The sequence below is a fragment of the Eptatretus burgeri genome, chromosome 1 (genome assembly GCF_056783735.1).
Source record: "Eptatretus burgeri isolate ZD-2024b chromosome 1, Ebu_testis_v1, whole genome shotgun sequence".
Taxonomy (NCBI): domain Eukaryota; kingdom Metazoa; phylum Chordata; class Myxini; order Myxiniformes; family Myxinidae; genus Eptatretus; species Eptatretus burgeri.
The window spans coordinates 1859748-1877966 of NC_140961.1; the positions used below are offsets into that span (position 1 = coordinate 1859748).

At 45.3% G+C, this 18219-nt stretch overlaps 2 protein-coding genes across 11 annotated transcripts in view; one reads left to right on the top strand and one right to left on the bottom strand.

Annotated features, from left to right (window-relative positions):
* Positions 1-474: 474 nt before the first annotated feature.
* LOC147033774 (uncharacterized) overlaps positions 475-18219 on the top strand; it is a 39098-nt gene continuing 21353 nt past the window's right edge. Inside the window, exon 1 of one of the 3 annotated variants that reach the window (XR_015055360.1) lies at positions 475-892. Coding sequence is in view for 1 of the 3 variants with exons in the window: in XM_085870679.1 (XP_085726805.1) it covers positions 598-892 (295 nt within the window). In the remaining 2 variants the exon portion in view is untranslated. The remainder of the gene's footprint in view (positions 893-18219) is intronic. The other 2 variants (XR_015055362.1, XM_085870679.1) reach the window with 2 other exon arrangements.
* LOC147033775 (uncharacterized) overlaps positions 12795-18219 on the bottom strand; it is a 51064-nt gene continuing 45639 nt past the window's right edge. For 3 of the 8 annotated variants that reach the window (XM_085870742.1, XM_085870732.1, XM_085870751.1), the window contains exons 2-5: positions 17337-17477; positions 14135-14319; positions 13807-13977; positions 12795-13679 (exon numbers count right to left, since the gene is read on the bottom strand). In XM_085870742.1, the coding sequence (XP_085726868.1) occupies positions 13466-13679; positions 13807-13977; positions 14135-14319; positions 17337-17387 (621 nt within the window). In that variant the 5' untranslated portion in view covers positions 17388-17477 and the 3' untranslated portion in view covers positions 12795-13465. The remainder of the gene's footprint in view (positions 13680-13806; positions 13978-14134; positions 14320-17336; positions 17478-18219) is intronic. The other 5 variants (XM_085870766.1, XM_085870758.1, XM_085870795.1 and 2 more) reach the window with 4 other exon arrangements.

Consider the following 18219-nt stretch of genomic DNA (forward strand, 5'->3'; position numbering starts at 1 on the left):
TTTTTTTTAACAGGGGTGCGCTTTTCGTTTATTTATTTCGTACAACATGCATTATAAACACACATTTCCTGCTTTCTTTTAAATATCCTTATTCTTCCTTTTCAGTTGAATCTGTCATGCCGTTTGTTCGCATTGTTTTCCTTTGTAACGTTGTCTAATTCCGCGTGTGCTTGTTGGGCGGTGTAGCAGGCGTTAAACATTAGTCGGTGTTAAAAAATTTTTATTTTTTTTTTCATGACAGTTTCAAACACCGACATTAAATGTCTTGTTTAAAAGTCCACCGTGTCATACGGTCCGGGGTTTGTGTTCGAATTTCAAAAGATCTGAAAAAAAATCGGATCAATGTTACGGGATCTGTGGTGACAAACAAAATATTTTTAAACGTTTTTATTTCCATTACGATTTATATATATATATATATATATTAAAATATATTATTTATTATTAGTTCTTCGTGTTTTTGTTGCTGCCCTAACGTGAGCTACGCTTTAGGCGCTGTATAAGCCAAACGTTGTTGGTCTCATCTATTAGTTATCTTGTTCGGACAGTTTTAAACACGAGCTCTATTTAAACAACCAGACCACGCCGACCTCCACAATGATGGGGTTTTATTTAATTTTTTTGATTAGTCGCGTCACGAAGGACAAATTTACTGACGTCAAATGGAAATTATGGAAGAAAAAAAAAAAAAACCACAAAGATTCACATCACCTCAGCCGAATCGCTTTGAGCGCGCGAGGGCGTCGTCACTCCTGTGGAGAGGAGCAGCTTCGACGTGTGAGGAAACCTTCATTATCCAGACGAGGTTTGGAGACCGTCATGGTCTTCCACAGAAATGTTGTGGACGCTTCATGTGTTGAACCTTTCAAACGGGCTGTTGAGCTGTGGTGGGGTGAGCGTTTTAACTTGCATTGCTTGTCCGTCACCCATGAGTTAATGGTCAGGTCCGGTGTCACCCCTACTCCATGGTGCACATCGGAGGATCGTCATGACTGCCTTCACTTGGTTTAATGGAGGCAACATGATAATGTAATGTTACTTCCCTTGATTGATGCTGTGGTGCCGATGATGTCCGTGAGAGCTAACCTGTGCGCCATTATCTCTTAATGGCTGTCAGAGGGTGGGGGGGTTCAGGGGTCTCTGGTGATTTCTGTATTAAACACGACACACACTCACTGTGCTCCATCACCGATGGTGTTGTGATTCTCGTTTCTTGTGTGCACATATGAAGTTAAACACATTCGACTGGAATGGTGTCAGCGGTGGGATCGTTTTCACGCCTCTCGTCAAACGAAATTGGTGAGTTTACGTGGACCTCGACTTCGACCTCAACACCACGGTACGGTACAAACCGAAACGATGGCAGCCTCACATCGCACACCAAAGCGGTGGTGCTAAAGGGAAGTTCGAGACGGTCAATTAATTTAATCATTGACGCCAGAACCTCACCTACACTTTGCCCTCTTCGTCGTTGAAGGCTTCACCTGGGATAAAAGAACCAAGGTTAACCCTCTTCATCGATTCAGACGTAGAACATGTTGGTACTTTCCCAGGACTTGCAGCTCAAGAAACGGTAAACTGGACCTGATGTTGGGGTAGATGGCAAGTTACTGCCCCGTTATATTGTTACGGGCCGAGACGTCAGCCGCGACACGACTGCCAGAGGGAGCCGCAAATCGACTCGACCGATCGCCCAGAATTCAGATCGTACTTCTCCGGAAAAGTCCAGAGAAGACTGATTCCTTTCAGACCGAAATCCGCCAATGGGTAGACCACGTGGGGTAGGGTCGATTGCCAACTTCAATTTACCTCAGTACCCACGTGGTCCAACTACCGGGGAATTTCAACCTCGACGGAACTCGTACGAAACCGAACCGCTTGGGGAGCTCGTTCCGTGTGCAATCCGGAGCGGTTTTAATCGCCGAGAACCGTCGGACCGAATTATCCTGCAACCACGGCAATGGCCAACTAATCCCTCACACACGACATGCTCAGTCAATGAAAGAAGGAACGTGGACGAGCTGAAAACATTTAACAATTGGGGTTTATTTATACTGCAATGGGGAAATGAGGGGAGCACATGAAGCAGAGCTATACCGGATATAAGAAATGCAATGAAATTATATACAGCACACAAAGCACTTAACAGTTTTCTACTTGTTAGATGGGCCCACATATGTACACACACCCAAGAAATGGTGGCTGATGGCTTTAATATGGACTTCAGCTCGGAGGGACAGATAAGCTGAAGCCCAGGACCTATCTGGGACCTTTCCACCTCATGTGGTCTTCCAGCTGTTCGGACCAGGCACCATCGAGGGCGAGCTGGTTCCAACCATCGCGAGCCGCGATCCTTTCCGAGCTCCGGCGGATCCCCTCGCGCTCCGGAACACGTGCTGGTGAGACGAGGCACCAATCCTTCCTGAAGATGCTTCGCTTCACCGAAGAACCACCGACCAAGATGAGGCCAAGGAGTCGCACCAAGCCGGGAACCAAGCAGAGACCACGAAGAGCTCCACGAACCAAGAAGAGCCAGCCGAACCAGACCACGAAGCAGAGCAAAAACCGAACCAGCACCAGAACAACCCCCTCGAGCCAAGCAGAGGGTCCCCTTCTTATCCCTCTCAGCCCCGCCTCGCTTCCGGCATCACTCATTCGCCCTCGTGCGCCGCCCCCGCAACCGCAGGTGGGGGCTGTTTACCTTGCTTTCTGCCGGACCCGCCCCAACCGTCATTCCTGCTTATGCTGTTGAATCTCGGGACGGGAGGGTTCTTTTTCTTCTCCTTTGCGGAGGAGGGTCGTTCTTCTTTGTTGTTCTGATTGAACCCTAACTATTAAAATAAATCACAGCACATTTACATAGATTTACCCATTTAACAATGGAAGGCGAGCTATCTATAGAAAACGTACTTACCGAGATAACTGAGCTAAAGGACCTGAATGTTGAGTGTGATCGATTTCCAAATTCGTAACAATATTGTTACGAATCTGGCAGCCATGAGCACTCAACATTCAAGTCCCCGTAGCTCAGTTATTCCGTAAAGTAAATGTGGATAGATAGCTCCCTTTCTCCTATGTCTAATGGGAATTAAGTGTATGTGCACTGCACAGTTATTTTATAGATAGGATTTTTACCCGAACAATGACAACAATAACAACAACAACAACAACACTGCTCGCGGCATTCTTCGCGTGCTCGCAGGCATGCGTGCGTGTGTGTGGGCGGAATTCCATATCCCAGGCGGTGTGGATTTCGCACCAAATATGGTCACGAAGCGTTTCGTTCTGGCTTGGCGCCAAATAAGGGTATGCGTCATTTTCCACCCAATGCGCGACGCGTGGATCAAAGCCGGGGCGGTCTTTCTCAAGAAGGCGGAGCCGCGACACGCCGTCCACCAAATGAGAGCAGGCAACGGGGGAGCGGACCGCGCCCCGAAGGACGGAAGGAAGGATTAATGATTGCGTCCCGTCTGCTCGAGCGCGCTTGTCTGGGTCTGCGGCTGACTGCATCGCATGCATCCGAGGCGTCTCGTCTGGCGCATTACGACAAACGGTCGACTATCTCATCACAGGAGATCACCTCGTCTCACCTCCTCTGGGTTCAGCTGCCTTGGTCCTATATTTTGGAGACTGGTGCTCCGGGAAGATGCGGACGTCGAGCCGCACAAACGCGGCCAGGTAGCCAGCATGTTCTCTTCCCTCAGCTCGTCTTCCCTCCGAGCTAAAGGGGCAATAAAGACCTCGAGGTCCATCTCTTTCTGGGTATTTGTGTGTGCGTGTGTGTGTCCGTGGGCCCCGTCTATAAGTAGAAATTGTGTAAGTGCTTTCCTTTACTTGTACATTACATTTCTTATTCGGATAACTCTGCTCTTTGTGTGTTAAAGAGCTGTATTCCCCCCATATGTCTGCCCATTTCTCTGTTCCTCTTAGGTTCTTTACAGATTATTGAATCTCTCTTTCTGCCATCTTTCGCAGACATGGCGACTTCCCTTCCCCCCATTGTAAATAAATCCCCTCTTGTTGAATCTCCCAGCTTGTCCTTGTCCTTTCTATATTTGGTTTGCTGTGCTGCGAATGGGAATTAGGAGGCCTCATTGTTGCCGTAATCGTGCAATTGGCCAGCAGGGTTCTGGTACTCTCCGCTCGGGGTACGACTCGGATCCGGCTCGGTCACGGCCCGGATCGTGCAGATCCTGCTGAGGGTGAATTGTCCCCGGAAGTTTGGACGTCGTGGGTATTTGGGTATATTGAAATTGGCAATTGACCATATCCCACGTGGTCGACCTATTGGCGATCTTCGGTCCGATAAGGGGCCTCTGCCTTTCGGACTTATTCGAGGGTCACGACCTAAATTCCGGTGTGTTCGGTGGAGCCGACTCTACTGCTCCCCCTAGCGGTCGTGCTCGCCACCGATACCCAGCCCCACAACAATATCACGGATCTCTATAATCAAAGCATCAACGTCACTTGCTTCAATATGGCAGACCATCCGCCTGTATTATGGTCTCCAGGCTATCGGTGCCCACCTCTTAGACTTGGCTGATTTTAGAATGCAGTCAGGATGAACATTATGAGGACCTGCATCAACATCTGATGGCTTTCCTTGAGGATGACCTCTCGCTGAAAATGGGCTCAGCCATTATGGCCGACATAATGAGGATATGTCACCCTCACTGGAGAACATTGTGGTCCAACGCTGGTTACAACTCATTCATCCCAGCCGACAGCATCTCGCGGAGCAGAGGTATGGCACCGAGCTCAGATCACGCACTCTGGCATCCATCAAAACTGAGATTTCTCACCCTCTGGATTCGCTGCGAGATGAGATTCACATGTCTGTTGATGTCAAGGCTCTCCGTGCTGCCACTTTATTTTTATTTGTATACAATGTCGACGCTTGTATAAGAGCTAACACACAGAACGTATAACAAAGGGAGCAGGAAGAAGAAGGGTGGGAGAGGGAAGTACAAAACTGTGGGGAAGAGACACATGAGGAGATCTGTGGAAGGGAGAGGGATGGGGTGGAGTACATGGGGTAAACAAGATGGACATTACAGGGACTTTCAGGATAGAAAGCAGGGAATATGAGGGAGGTGGGTTTGGGGTGGGTTAACGGGGGTACAAAAGATCGTGGTTTTTGATGGGGGAAGATGAGAGATGGTGGTGAACAGCTGTTTTGAAGACTTGGAGGGAGGAGTAGGATTGAAGAGAATGTGCGAGTTTGTTACAGTGGTGGGAAAAAAGAGGAATGAAAGAGTGAAGGTGAGCAGTACTGTGTACATGGAAGGCACCTTCGGATGAGGAAACCAGAAGGGGGTTGTTGGTGGACCTGGAGCGTCCTGTAGAAATATGGGGGTGGGGGGGGCAGATCGCAGAGCAGGAGGAGGGAAGCTGGAGAGGAGACGAGAAGACAGAAAGACCACCGACCAGTATGCGGTGAGAGACCAAAAGACAGCTTCATCGCGGGAGACACCAATGATCCTAAAAGCCTTGGTTTCCTCAGCGTGAAGCCGAGGCAGGTGCACAAACCCAGATGGGAGAGCAGTACTCCATCAGGCTGTGGAGGAAAGCTCAGGTGTGCAAAGGAAGGACTTTGCACAACAGAGGATGCCCAGTCGGCGACTGGCTTTGGAGGCCATGTTGGAAATGTGGCTTTCCCAGGAAAGATCTTGGCAGATCATGAGACCCAGAAGCTTGAATGAAAGGACTTCAAGAGGATTGTTGAGAAAGTAGATTGGGGGGGGGAGGGCAGACCCCAAAACACCCTCACCTCATGCACATGACAGGTATGGTGCCCATTATGCAAGCAAGCAAGCAAGCTGGACGACCAGATAGACATTTTCTCAGCAAATGGAATTTTCTACCAGATCAAGACTGCCAAAATATGGTTAAAGCTTAAAAGCACTAACTATTCCTTCTGCATCATATGACAAACAGTCTGTGGATCCATTAGTGGAAAAACCTACTGAGCATGAAGAAGTATTGAAATTCATCCGAGAACATGACAGTTATGGAGATAAAGTCTACCCAGAAATCAACAGCCGTATTGATTGATGTCTGAAAACACAACGCTCCATGAATTATCCTATCAATGTGAAAAAGATCAGCAGGAAACTCAGGCTCAAAATAAGGCACAGGCTAAAAGTTCAAGGAGTCATCAAGAGGATACGCTTCAGTGCAAAATTTGCCACAGATAAAGAAGGAAGTGTACGATGGAGTGTGAAGCATGCGGACGATGGTCCTGTGTGGAGTGTGAAGACATGACATTGGATATGTATAACGTGTTTGGCATCGAGTCAAACCATGCACGCCTGTGAAAAAGTGGCTATCCAAGCCACGAAAGCAGCAGTGAGATGGGGTGGGGGGGGGGTGTCAACTCAATGTAACAAAGTATCTCACGAAGTCAAAAAGGGGTGACAGAGCAAGTTGGAAAGATGCTTCAGGAATTTCAGGAAACTGTCAAGGGCATGATAAAAACTGTGGAGAAGATAATTAGAAAAAGTTATGCTGATGCAGTGAGACTGACAGATGATCAACCAAGTGAACTTGCTTCAATGATTGCCATTAGAGAAAAGGTACAGTCATAGTCACAGTTAAGCTCAAGACACCAGAATGCAGCCGGCTGTGTTCAGCATCCTGGCTCTGGAGAAAGTTGTCGACCATGAGAGACGTAAGAACAATATTGTGCTGTTTAATGTTGCGGAGTCTAAAGCTTCAACTAGTGAGACAACTGCAGGATCAAAACTCTGATGGAGATCATCGTGGATGGACTTGGAGCAATGGGTGTGTCAGTCGACAAGGTATTGAGACTAGGTGGTATAAACCCGTGTGTGGTGTTGGTTCAGCTGACTAATGGCAGAAAAAGAGAGATTCAATACTCTGTAAAGAACCTAAGAGGAACAGAGAAATGGGCAGACATATGTGGCCCCAGACATAACATTTCAGTGTAATGAGAAGAAAAAGCTTTGGGATGAAATCCAAAGAAGGAAGAGAAATGGAGAAGAAAACCTGATTATATATCAGGGAAGAATCCAAGTGAAGCGACCTCATGGTCAGCAAGAATGTAATGGGAAAGAGAGAGGTGAACAAGCCAGGAAACCTGAAGCACCAGTGAGAACAGACAGTAACTCGGCAGCAAATGAGGAGGTGCAGGTGGTTCATGTCCACAAGCAACAGAAGGTAGTGATAACCCTCGAGCACCTAGCAGTGTTTCATGCACACAAGTGTCAGGGAGTGGGCCCAGTGGTGAGATATTGGAAAATGGTTCTTGTCCCCAAGCATCAGGGAAAGACTCTCGTCCACAATGACTCGGTGGCAGTGTAAGGGTAAATATTTAGGACATTGGAAGGAAAGACAATTTAAGGGTGTTGTATACCAATGTGGATTCGTTACCGAATAAATTACATGAACTGAAACTACTTGGAGGGAAATATGATCCTGACATTTTAATGATAACAGAAGTTGCACTGAAAGCAAGTGTTTCGATTGTTACCTGCATCAGTAGCAATCGATGGATATCTGTTATCAATGTTGGACACAGCACAGAATATAAGAGGAGTTACAATCTGCACCAAAGCTGAACTCCACATAGTGGATATGCAACTCACTTCAGACTACCAAGAAGCTGTTTGGTATAAGATCATGCTGGAGCAGATAAGAGCATACTCACAGGCTGCCTATACCGGAGCCCGTTGAACGGCATAAGGAATTTGGAGTTCGTCTGTGAGTTACTTCATCGTGTAAGTTTAAAAGTTGACACGCACATCCTCATGGGAGATTGAACTATCCGGAAATTGACTGGTAAAGTTGGCATACGATTACTCAACCAGAGCACCCAGCACGCAAGTTTTTCGATGCACTGAAAGATACATTTATACACCAACATGTAACAGAACCAACGAGGTATCAAAATGGTCAACAGCCTAATGTGTTGGACCTTGTCATCACCAACACACCTGAAATCGTTAACTCGGTTGATTACCTACCACCAATGGGACTAACTGATCACAGTTGCTTAGTATTGGAACTGAATGTTCCTGCTATTCCTTCAACAAGTACATCACACAGTCGCTTTAACTATGAGAGAGGAAGTCACGACAAGATAAATGAGCGACTGCGGAATCATGACTGCAATGACAGACTAAGAAATCTGGACTGTGGAGGCTTGACTAGATTTTAGAAAAGTACTGGAAGGGGCGGTCCGGGACTGTATACCAAAGTACGCACTGAAACAGGCGAGGCGCAAGAACATCTGCATGACAAAGAGCTTTGGTTCAGTCTCGGCAGAAATGCCAAGCATGGAAGAATTTTCTCAAATCAGGAAATGATACTGACCTATCAAGGTACAGACAGTTGAGGAATGACATTCACGCTACCACAAGGAACCTATGCAAGGAGTTTGAGGAGAAGGTTGTGAGGAACGTGAAGGAGAATCCCAATAAATTCTGGCAGTATGTAAATAGCAGGACCAAGATGAGAGTCAGAGTTGGAAATGTGATAAAGGATGACAATACAATTGCCACATCTGATGAGAAGGCTGACACCCTCAGAATGACATTTGAACGAGTTTTCACGAGAGGATACATCTCAGATTCCAACGGTTCCTCATCATAATGTGGACTGTAGAGCCATTGAACAATATTGCAATATTTGAGGAGATAGGAGGAAATTGGAGAACCTGAAAACCAGTAAATCTCCTGGTCCAGATGGAATTCACCCAAGAGTATGTAAAGAGGTGGCTTACGGGATAGCCATTCCCCTGACTTTAATCTTCAACAATTCGATGAAAGATGGTGTTCTGCCATTTGACTGGAAAGATGCCAACATCACTCCCATATATAAGAAAAGGAGCCATAAATAATCCAGGAACTAGACCTGTCAGATTGACATTGGTGGTTGCAAAGGTCATGGACTCCAGAGTGAGGGATGCCATAGTAAAACACTCGATGTCACATGACTTTTGCAATGCTCAACATGGGTTTACCCTTGGGAGGTCTTGCATAACAGCTTCTGTAGCAGTTGGAAGATTGGATTAGATCACTGGATGACTGAGTGCCTATGGATGTTAGTTTTCACGACTTTTGCAAGGCTTTTGATTTGGTCCCACACAAAAGACTCCTGGAGAAGGCAAGATCGTGTGGTATTGAAGAATCACTCATCACGTCTTTCCTTTCGAAATCACGTCTTTCCTTTCACGAAATCCTTTCGAAATTTCCATCACATCACGAAAGGAAGCTTTCCTCACAGAGACGTCAAAGTCATTGTGAATGGAGCAAAATCAGATTGGGCAGACATACTTAGTGGAATACCTCAGGGTCGTGTCCTTGGTCCGACACCATTTGTCATCTTCATCAATGACCTGCTGTCTTCAATCCATAGCAGTATCCAACTCCATGCAGATGATGTCAAAGTGTATGGTCCAGCTTTTGACCAAGCATCAACTTCAGTCATCCAGTAGGACATACAGTGGATAGTGCCATGGAATGGTCACAGCTATGGTTACTTCTTTTCAATCTGAACAAATGCAAGACTGCACCTGGGTAGAGGCAATATCAGGAAGTCGTACCACATGGGGAATGCAGAGTTGCGGGAAGTGATTTAGATCGATCTTTGATAGGGATTTGAGCTTCCATGAGCATGTGGCAATTCATGCAAACAAGGCCAACCAAACACTTGGGCTAATCAAATGATCCTTTGTGAGTCTGAATGAAGAAACCCTCCATATGATGTTCAAGCCACTGGAACAACCATTGTTTGAGTACGGCAACATTGCCTGGCACTCAAGATTCCTGATGGACATCGATGAAGTTGAGAAGGTGCAGAGACGAGCTACAAGGATGATTCCCACCCTCCGTGAATTTTCCTATCCAGAGATTCCGGCATTTGAATATGTTTTCGCTTTTCCACCGCCACCGTTGTGGTGATATGATCCAAATGTTCAAGGTGTGACACGGAATCGACCAGATTAGACCGCAACATTTATTCACTCGGGCTCAATACCCTTCAACATGGGGCCACTCCCTTAAACTCTTTGTGTCGAGGTGTAAGTTAGATGTGAGGAAAAATTTCTTCAGTCAGAGGGTAGTGAAAGACTGGAAGAGTCTTTCCCAGAATGTTGTGGATGCTCAATCTGTTGAAGCTTTCAAACAGGGTCAAGACAAGGTTTGGTGGGATGAGCGTTTCCACTTGCATTGACCATCACTCAATCATGAGCACTACATCCTGCACCAACCATCAAATTAACCAAGTACCATCCGCAGTGCAGACCAGAAGATCTGCAGGACGACCTTCATTTCCGTAGACAAGATGATGATGAGGATGAAGGGGTTAATTGATGCAGCATCATTTCCAAAGGTGCCGCCAAAGGAACAGGTTAAATAATTCTAGTATCCAGATTTTCACCAAAATCGAATCAATTCATCCTTGACTCACACACACACGCACACACACATCCACCAAGTTCCATCCTAATCCATCCACAACTTTTTAAGCTATCATGCAATATATCAGTTTAGCCCTATCTCTCAATGGAGAAGAATCACTTAAAAAAAAAATTATCAGATCTGGATCGGGATCCAGATCTTCACCAAAATTGAACCATTTCGTCCTTGACTGACACACACACACACACACACACACACACACACACACACACACACACACACACACACACACACACACACACACGTCCACCAAGTTCCATCCTAATCCGTCCACAACTTTTTGAGCTAACGTGCTATATATCGGTTTATCTTTTAGCCCAATCTCTCAATGGTGAAGAATCACTTTAAAAATTATCAGATTTGCATCGGGATCCAGATCTTCACCAAAATTGAATCGTTTCTTCCTTGTCACACACCCAACATGTCCACCAAGTTTGGTCCGAATCCGTCCACAACTTTTTGAGCTATCGTGCTATATATCAGTTTAGCCCTATCTCTCAATGGTGAAGAATCACTGAAAAAATTATCAAATCTGGATCGGGATCCAGATCTTCACCAAAATTGAATCATTTCTTCCTTGTCACACAACCATCATGTCCACCAAGTTTGGTCAGAATCCGTCCACAACTTTTTGAGATATCGTGCTACATATCGTTTTTGGCCTAATCTCTCAATGGTGAAAAATCACTTTAAAATTTTAGTAGTTGGATCCGGATCGTCACTCAAATATAATCAGTTCGTCTTTGTCACACATCGAACCTGTCCACAAAATATCATCCGGATCCATTCACAACTTTGAGATATCCTCTACACAGACAAACAGACAGAAAGGGGTGAAAACATAACCTCCTTCACCTTCGGTGGTGGAGGTAACAGACATTTTCCTGCTGAGTAAAAGAAAGATTTGGTTCAGGATAAATCACATCGAGAGTTTGTTTTGTGTCAAAACGATGACCGAAACCGCTTCCTTTGAGAGGCGTGTTCCCGATGCGCCTGGTGTCTGGTTGCTTGGACTTTGGGCGTTGCCAAGAAGCCCAGATGACGCAAGCTCCACAAGTTCAGTGTCCTTAAACAATCTCCGTTTTGAGACACGAGCCAATTTAATCAACAATTAATACAAGTCTTGAATCGGAACTCACGAGGAATTGTAGCTTTTATCGGTGTCGTGTGCATGTGCAGCACATGGTTGCTGGTTGCATAATTTCTGCAGACACAGATATGCCGCTGGTGTAATGTGTTCCCTTCGCAGATTATAGCAGGAATTTACAATTTGGCAAGGGTACCACCACACAATGGCATGTCATATACATGTTTAGAGAAGATTTCAGCTCATGGAAGAATGAGGTGACAGAGATCAAAGAAGCAACAAACTGACAGAGGCAGTGGGATCACAGTTGGACAAAACAAGTAAGGGAATGAAAGAACCAGAAAAGAGATAGAGTAGTGGAAGAAATATACCAGTCTGCAAGTATGAGGGCTGGGCATGGATTCTCTTCCAGGATTCTCACTCAATAAACCCATCTTTACAAAAACATTAACATCTTCAGCACAACTGAATAAGGTTTGGAAGTTTACCGTTTCTTCAGGATGATTTAGTAAACGTTGCGTTTTGAAAACGATTTCAATCTCGATCATTAAATCAATCTCATTCATTCAATCATGTAATATTGAGTGACTGATATGCACCATTGGGGGGCAGGATAGCCGAGGCCCTAGAGGCATGCGCTCTCTCAAGCCGTCTAGTCCGTTTCAAATCCAGACTCTGCTATAAAACGGCATGCTGGTGGATGGACATTAAACTGGGAGTCTCATTCCATGGAATTGTTTGGTGGACGTTAAAAATCTTAGTGTCCAGTGCGAAGAATAGGTGAGTTATCGCTGGCACCCAAAACAAATTACAAATTCCTGCTCTACCACTAACTAGGAGGGCAACAGCAAACCACGGTGTAACCTATTGTAATGTAATCCTTGTTGTGATGCTGCTTTGACAGCAATAAATCCATCTTCAATTGGAACACCAGCATTAGTTTGACATGGACCATAGAGTTTTCTTTCAAGGATCCAGTCATATCCAGCACAACGTCACTGCCTTCAGCAGATTACGATTAAAATGACGATCTTCGAGATCTCATGAGATGGCCTCAGCATTTGATCTCATGAGATGCATCCTACCCAAATGTGTCTCCATAAATCAGAACGACGAACGTAGGCTGGCTGGCCTTTATTGAGAATGGAAGAAAAAAAAAAGACAAATGTGAAATGTATTCTATTCTCACAGTACTAGATGAATGTGAACACACATTAAAGCAAGGGACAAAAATAATAATAATAATAATAATCTCTTTGGGTAAATGGGGTGGGGGTGGGGTGGTAAAGGGAAGAAAGATTGGGGACCGAGTCATAAATTCCACCAATTTTGCATACATAATATGTTAATGATGCTTACGGTGGGGTGGGGAAATAGCAACGTTTGGTACATGAGCAAACAATGGTGAGCACAGAATGAAGACAATTTAAAAACTACATGACAGTGGATTAATACCCTACAAAAGACTAGCCATCAAAACATGCTTATACAACGCGAGCTTAGACTGCTGTGCCCTGTCAAACAAGAGCACGAACCGTAAAAACCGCTCCGTTTCACCGCTTTTACAAGAACGCAAAACTTTTCATCAACGGTGTCATTGTCATTTGAAATGATTAAAAAGTGTAAATAATACAACGGTGAATTCCTAACTTGCAAAATCCTTTTCACGATAAAACAAATGACATGCCGATGTCTGGCTGTTTGCTCATCAAATGCAGGCAGGCAAAGCGGGTTTTCAGGAGGCAGTGGTTTGGTGACTAGTACACCTTAATTGTCAACGTATCAATAACCCCACTCTGCATCGGCAGATTTTTACAACCACAGAAGCATATCAGGAAGTTAAGATTGATTTGACTTACGCGGGCTTCAAAAGCTCTTCCAGAGCAAGACGGATAAACCTTTGGTCCGTCCATCTGAGCTCGATTACATAACGATCTCAATGAATTGTCTCCAGGATATGCCTCGACAAAAGTAAATCTCCCGGACCAGCGTTGAGAGACTGGACCTGCCCTATAGGGTGACACCTGATCACGTCAGCAAGTCCCTTGGGTTTCCGAGGTCGGCTTTCTTTTACCAACTTCAGCTTTAATCCCAACTCCTCCGCCTTCACTGTGCTGAGCTCACTTGGGCCCGCTTTATACAGCGCATTTCTGCAAACAAAACATGTTCGGGTGACTTAACTTTTAGGAATTGAATGATGTCGATAGAAATAAAGGAAAACACATCATCCATTCTGTTTGAAGCCAACGCCATCACAATACAAAGTGTGCTACTTGCTTGGAACCTGGTGGGCGTCCTGGACTCGTTTTGTACCCGGCTGCTTTGGTGGTTCCACGAGGACGTCCGGTGCTGGTCTTGTAACCCGCAGCTTTTGTAGTTCCTGGTGGACGCCCTGTGCTGGTTCGATATCCGGCTGCTTTGGTTGTACCCAACGGACGACCCTTTTTCCTGCGGCCAACACACATGAGCTGTCTGACTCAGTCCTCAAATACAGTCGGTCCAACTGGAGATTCTGAGCGAGGCATCAACCTCCCATCAAAGACTTGGTAATTGCAGGGATACCCAAGTTGATTAACACAAAACAGATGTCGACTGTCGACCTTACCGAGGAGAATCTCCATCCGCTGCCTGTTTCTTTTTCTTTTTGCTCTTTTTGACTTGGGACTGGTGCACCAACAATTCTTTGTTTCCTCCCTGAAACATCGTCACTGTCATGAAGCCGATCTGTTCTTCCGTGGAGGAAAAGGAACAGTTATGCAGGCCGATGTCCGTCCCAAAGTCTGCCATCTGCTTTCACCGCAGGAAAAAAAACGAAAAAGCTTTCTAATAAGATGCCCCTAAATGTGTAACTATATGTAGTAAGTGAAGTTTATGCAATACAAATTCATTGTTACCAGAAATAGTGGAGTCGAAGAGAGAACCCAGTGTCATACAATGCACAACTGTTATACCTTGTGTATGATAATACAATGCAGCAGTGGTGTGTTTCACAAAATATGATCGACAACTGACTCCTTAACATTTTTCTTGCAATAAATAATTCTCTGCATTCATATGCATGTATGCAACCTGCCTTAAAACCGCCAACCACATATCAAAACACAATGCTGTCTACTTTGATTTGACCTCTCTCGTTCATCATTCTTCCGGGTAATCAATTTACTTAATTAGACTGATTGACATAAGCATGCTAAGACTACGTAACAGCATGGATAATACTAGGTCAAGTAGGGGACTGTTAGACAATTCTTTAAGAAGCTATTTCTCTCCCTCCATATTATGCATGCAAGGAGGGAGGTAGGAGAAGCAGTGCACATTTATACAGGGAACGAGATAGAGGATGGAAAGATAGTTGCCACAATATTAAGAAAACGAAGGACATAAGGAGGTGTAAAAAAAAAAATGCAAGGTGGGATACCCAAGGGGGCTGGTAAGATATCTCAGAAGTATGTGCACACACTGGCCTTTGAGTGGTCTATCCTAGGTTTGAATCCTGACCCAGCTGTAAACTCTCACCCTGGTGCTTATTGTGCAGGGAGAGGAATCGTGTACACCATCCCACGAGAGGATATTTAGCCAAAGGACATGCCTGCCAGGAATGGTAAATGGTGGATGTAAAAGATCCCACAATTTTTTTTTTATGCAAAATCTAAGCTCAAAAAGAGCGGGCTGGCAAAGGGTAAAAAGACAACAAACCGACAGTGGAGAAAAAGTTGGACAAAAAAAAGCAAAAGGATGAATGAACAAAAAAATGAGGAAAGAGGAGGGGGAAGGAAGGAAACACAGCAACCTGTAGAGGGTTGTTTAGGTAGGGTGAATGGGGGTAGGGAAGATCATGGATAGCGATTGGAGAGGACATAAGAGCTGGGGCTCGACACAATGAAGAGCACTATTCTAGTGAGCAATAAAGAAAAAAGGACTTGTAGGCTGACAGTAGTTCGGAATTTTCAAGGAATGACAGTGATGGAGGATGCCGAGTCTGTGACTGGTGTTGCAGGCAAGGTTCGCTACATGGTTAGTCCAGGAGAGGTCAAACCTGACGCTGAGGCCAAGATGTTCAAGAAACTAAACCCTCTTTCAGTGGCTTATCGATCTAAATAGATTTGTGGTTCCATTTGATGATCCTTCCTGAGACTGATCTGAGAGACCTGAGTGAGACCCAGAATTGAAGGACATGATCCATTTTAATGACCACAATCAACATGTCTGTGAAATAGGGGCACTGTACGATACAATGTAATGTCATCTGCAAAAAGGAAAGGGTTTTCTGGAACATCAGAGAGGTCGTTTGGGTAGACAAGGACCAAGACTGGACTCAACATTACCTTGTGGCACTTCAGCCTCCACTGTGAGAGGAGGAGTAGTATGTTCCGTTGATAGCAATGTATTGACAGCATGAGTGATTGAAATTGGTAGCCATGTATACCACAGGCAGTGAGCTTGGCAAGCAGAGCAGGTTGCCAGACTGTCAAATGCCTGAGATATGTTCAGTGAGATGGTCCTTACCTCTTGCTTGAGATATAGGGCCTTCAACTATTGTTGAGGGAAGAGCAGGAGCAATTCCAGATTGGAGTGACCGGTATGACATCCAAACTGATGGTGAGAGATCAGGCCATTTGATAAGAGGAACGACGACATCAGCAAGAATAGTGGATTTTTATGACTGCTTATACATGTAAATAACCTTACTGGTGGTCTGGAGTTGAGGGGATTAGTTTTTGCATCCTTCCTGTGGACGGGAGTAATGTTTGCTGACTTCCAAAGGACAGGCTGAAGAGCTCAGATAGAGAAGCAGGAGCAGCAGAGCAGGGTTTGATACCTTAGGTCAACAGCAACAGCTGAAACAAAGTTGAAGTTATATGAAACTTTGTCTACTTTCTCAGAGAAGGACAAAAAAAGTGGAGTAAGAGTTTGATGGGATCAGATTGGATAGACATGACATTTAGAGGCAAACACTAGGTTGTATGAGGAATTCTGCTTTATTTTGAGGTGGGAGGGAATGGAGGGGGCAGCACACACCAGAGATGGACTTGACAAGGCACCACTTCGACGTTGAAGGAGGAGATTGGATGGAAAGTTCAGCCTTGAGATTTACAAGATGTTTTCTGGCTTTCTGAAGGATGGCCTTATAGAGTGATTTAAAGTTACCCACAGTTGTGTTTGTCTTCCAAGATGAGAAAGCAAGTTGTTGGACGACAACACCCTCACTACAGGATTCAGTGTACCAAAACTGACATCAGGATGGATCGGAAAACCACAGGTGGGATGGGATAAACCAGTGCATGAGAGAAAGTAGACTTTTTTTTGAAAGGATTCCCAGGTGGAAACAATATCAGGGCTGTGGAGATGGAGGCCCAAAATCACCCCATCATCATCATGAGCACTGATGCAGCTGAAGCAGTCCCAGGATTTGTAATTCTGGTCGGGTCACCACTCCGATAGCTCGCCTACTCTGTGAATGACACCATGGGATCTTTAACGTCTACCAACTAATGCCTGCAGCTGGGACTCCCATTTAACATCCATCTGAGGGACGACACACACATTGACAAATTACCCTGCCTGTGAAACACCGGGATGACAGTTTTATAGCTGGGTGGGGATTCTCAGGCGAGACAGCTGAGAGGCGAGTGTGAAAACACATTTTACCATTAAATGGAGGAAAATTCATGGAATGTTTATTTTTTAAATGACTGTAAAACCATTGAAAGCAAACTTACATGGACATAGTTCTACATCTGAGCAAATACATTTTTGCAGAATTGAAACCAAATTGAAACTATTGCTGTTTTCATTGATGATCTCACCTCCTTTTGATTGCTTGTATTCTGTATTTTCAGGCTGTTGTGTGGCTTCATCGCTTCTCTCAATCAGAAATCGATCAGATTAAAAATGCAGATCCCTCAATAAGCACGTTTCTAAGACCTCGTTCAGACTCTCAGTCATAACTGACAAAATGAGAACGCACATCATCACTGACAGGTGCTGTGGTGTCCAGACCATTTCAGTTTTACTCCGGCCTTTAGCAAATTACGCGATGAATGGAGAATGGAGACAAAAATGCGCAAACGCGTCGAATCATTTTCAGGATTTAAGCTTCATGTTTAGCTCACCTGGACTTTAGTCCAGTGAGCTTATGCGATCGAGCAGTGTCCGTAGGTAAGTCAGTCAGTGAATCTGTAAACACTTCAGTCATTATCGCTTGATGCCAAACGAAGGTGTCTTGACCGTATCAAAATCTGCGCTTGTCAAGAAGTCTATGTGTGGGGAGGGGGGAGCTTGACCCCCCAAAATAGGTATTTGCTCTCTTCTCTGAAACTCAGGTCAGGTCAGGTATGTGAGCATGTGCCAGAACAGCACGTCGCTGCGTCCACTTTCCGCCGGTACTCCAGGGGCCTCCGTCTGGCCATCCCCCAGGCAGATGCCAGGCCCATCCCAATCTCCTTGAGATGATGGTCAACCTGTTGCAACCATGAGGCACGTGGTCGACCCACTGGCCTCCTCCACTCATGAGACTCCCTCGCTGAGAGAATCTGGTGAGCAGGATCAGAGTCAGGAAAACGAGCCACATGTCCATACAGCCGCAACTGACGCTCACGGACTATGCAGGTAACAAATCTCATCCGATTCTCTCTCAGCAACCGCTCGTTGGACACAAAATCCGACCAGCGATAGCCAAGGATTCTCCGA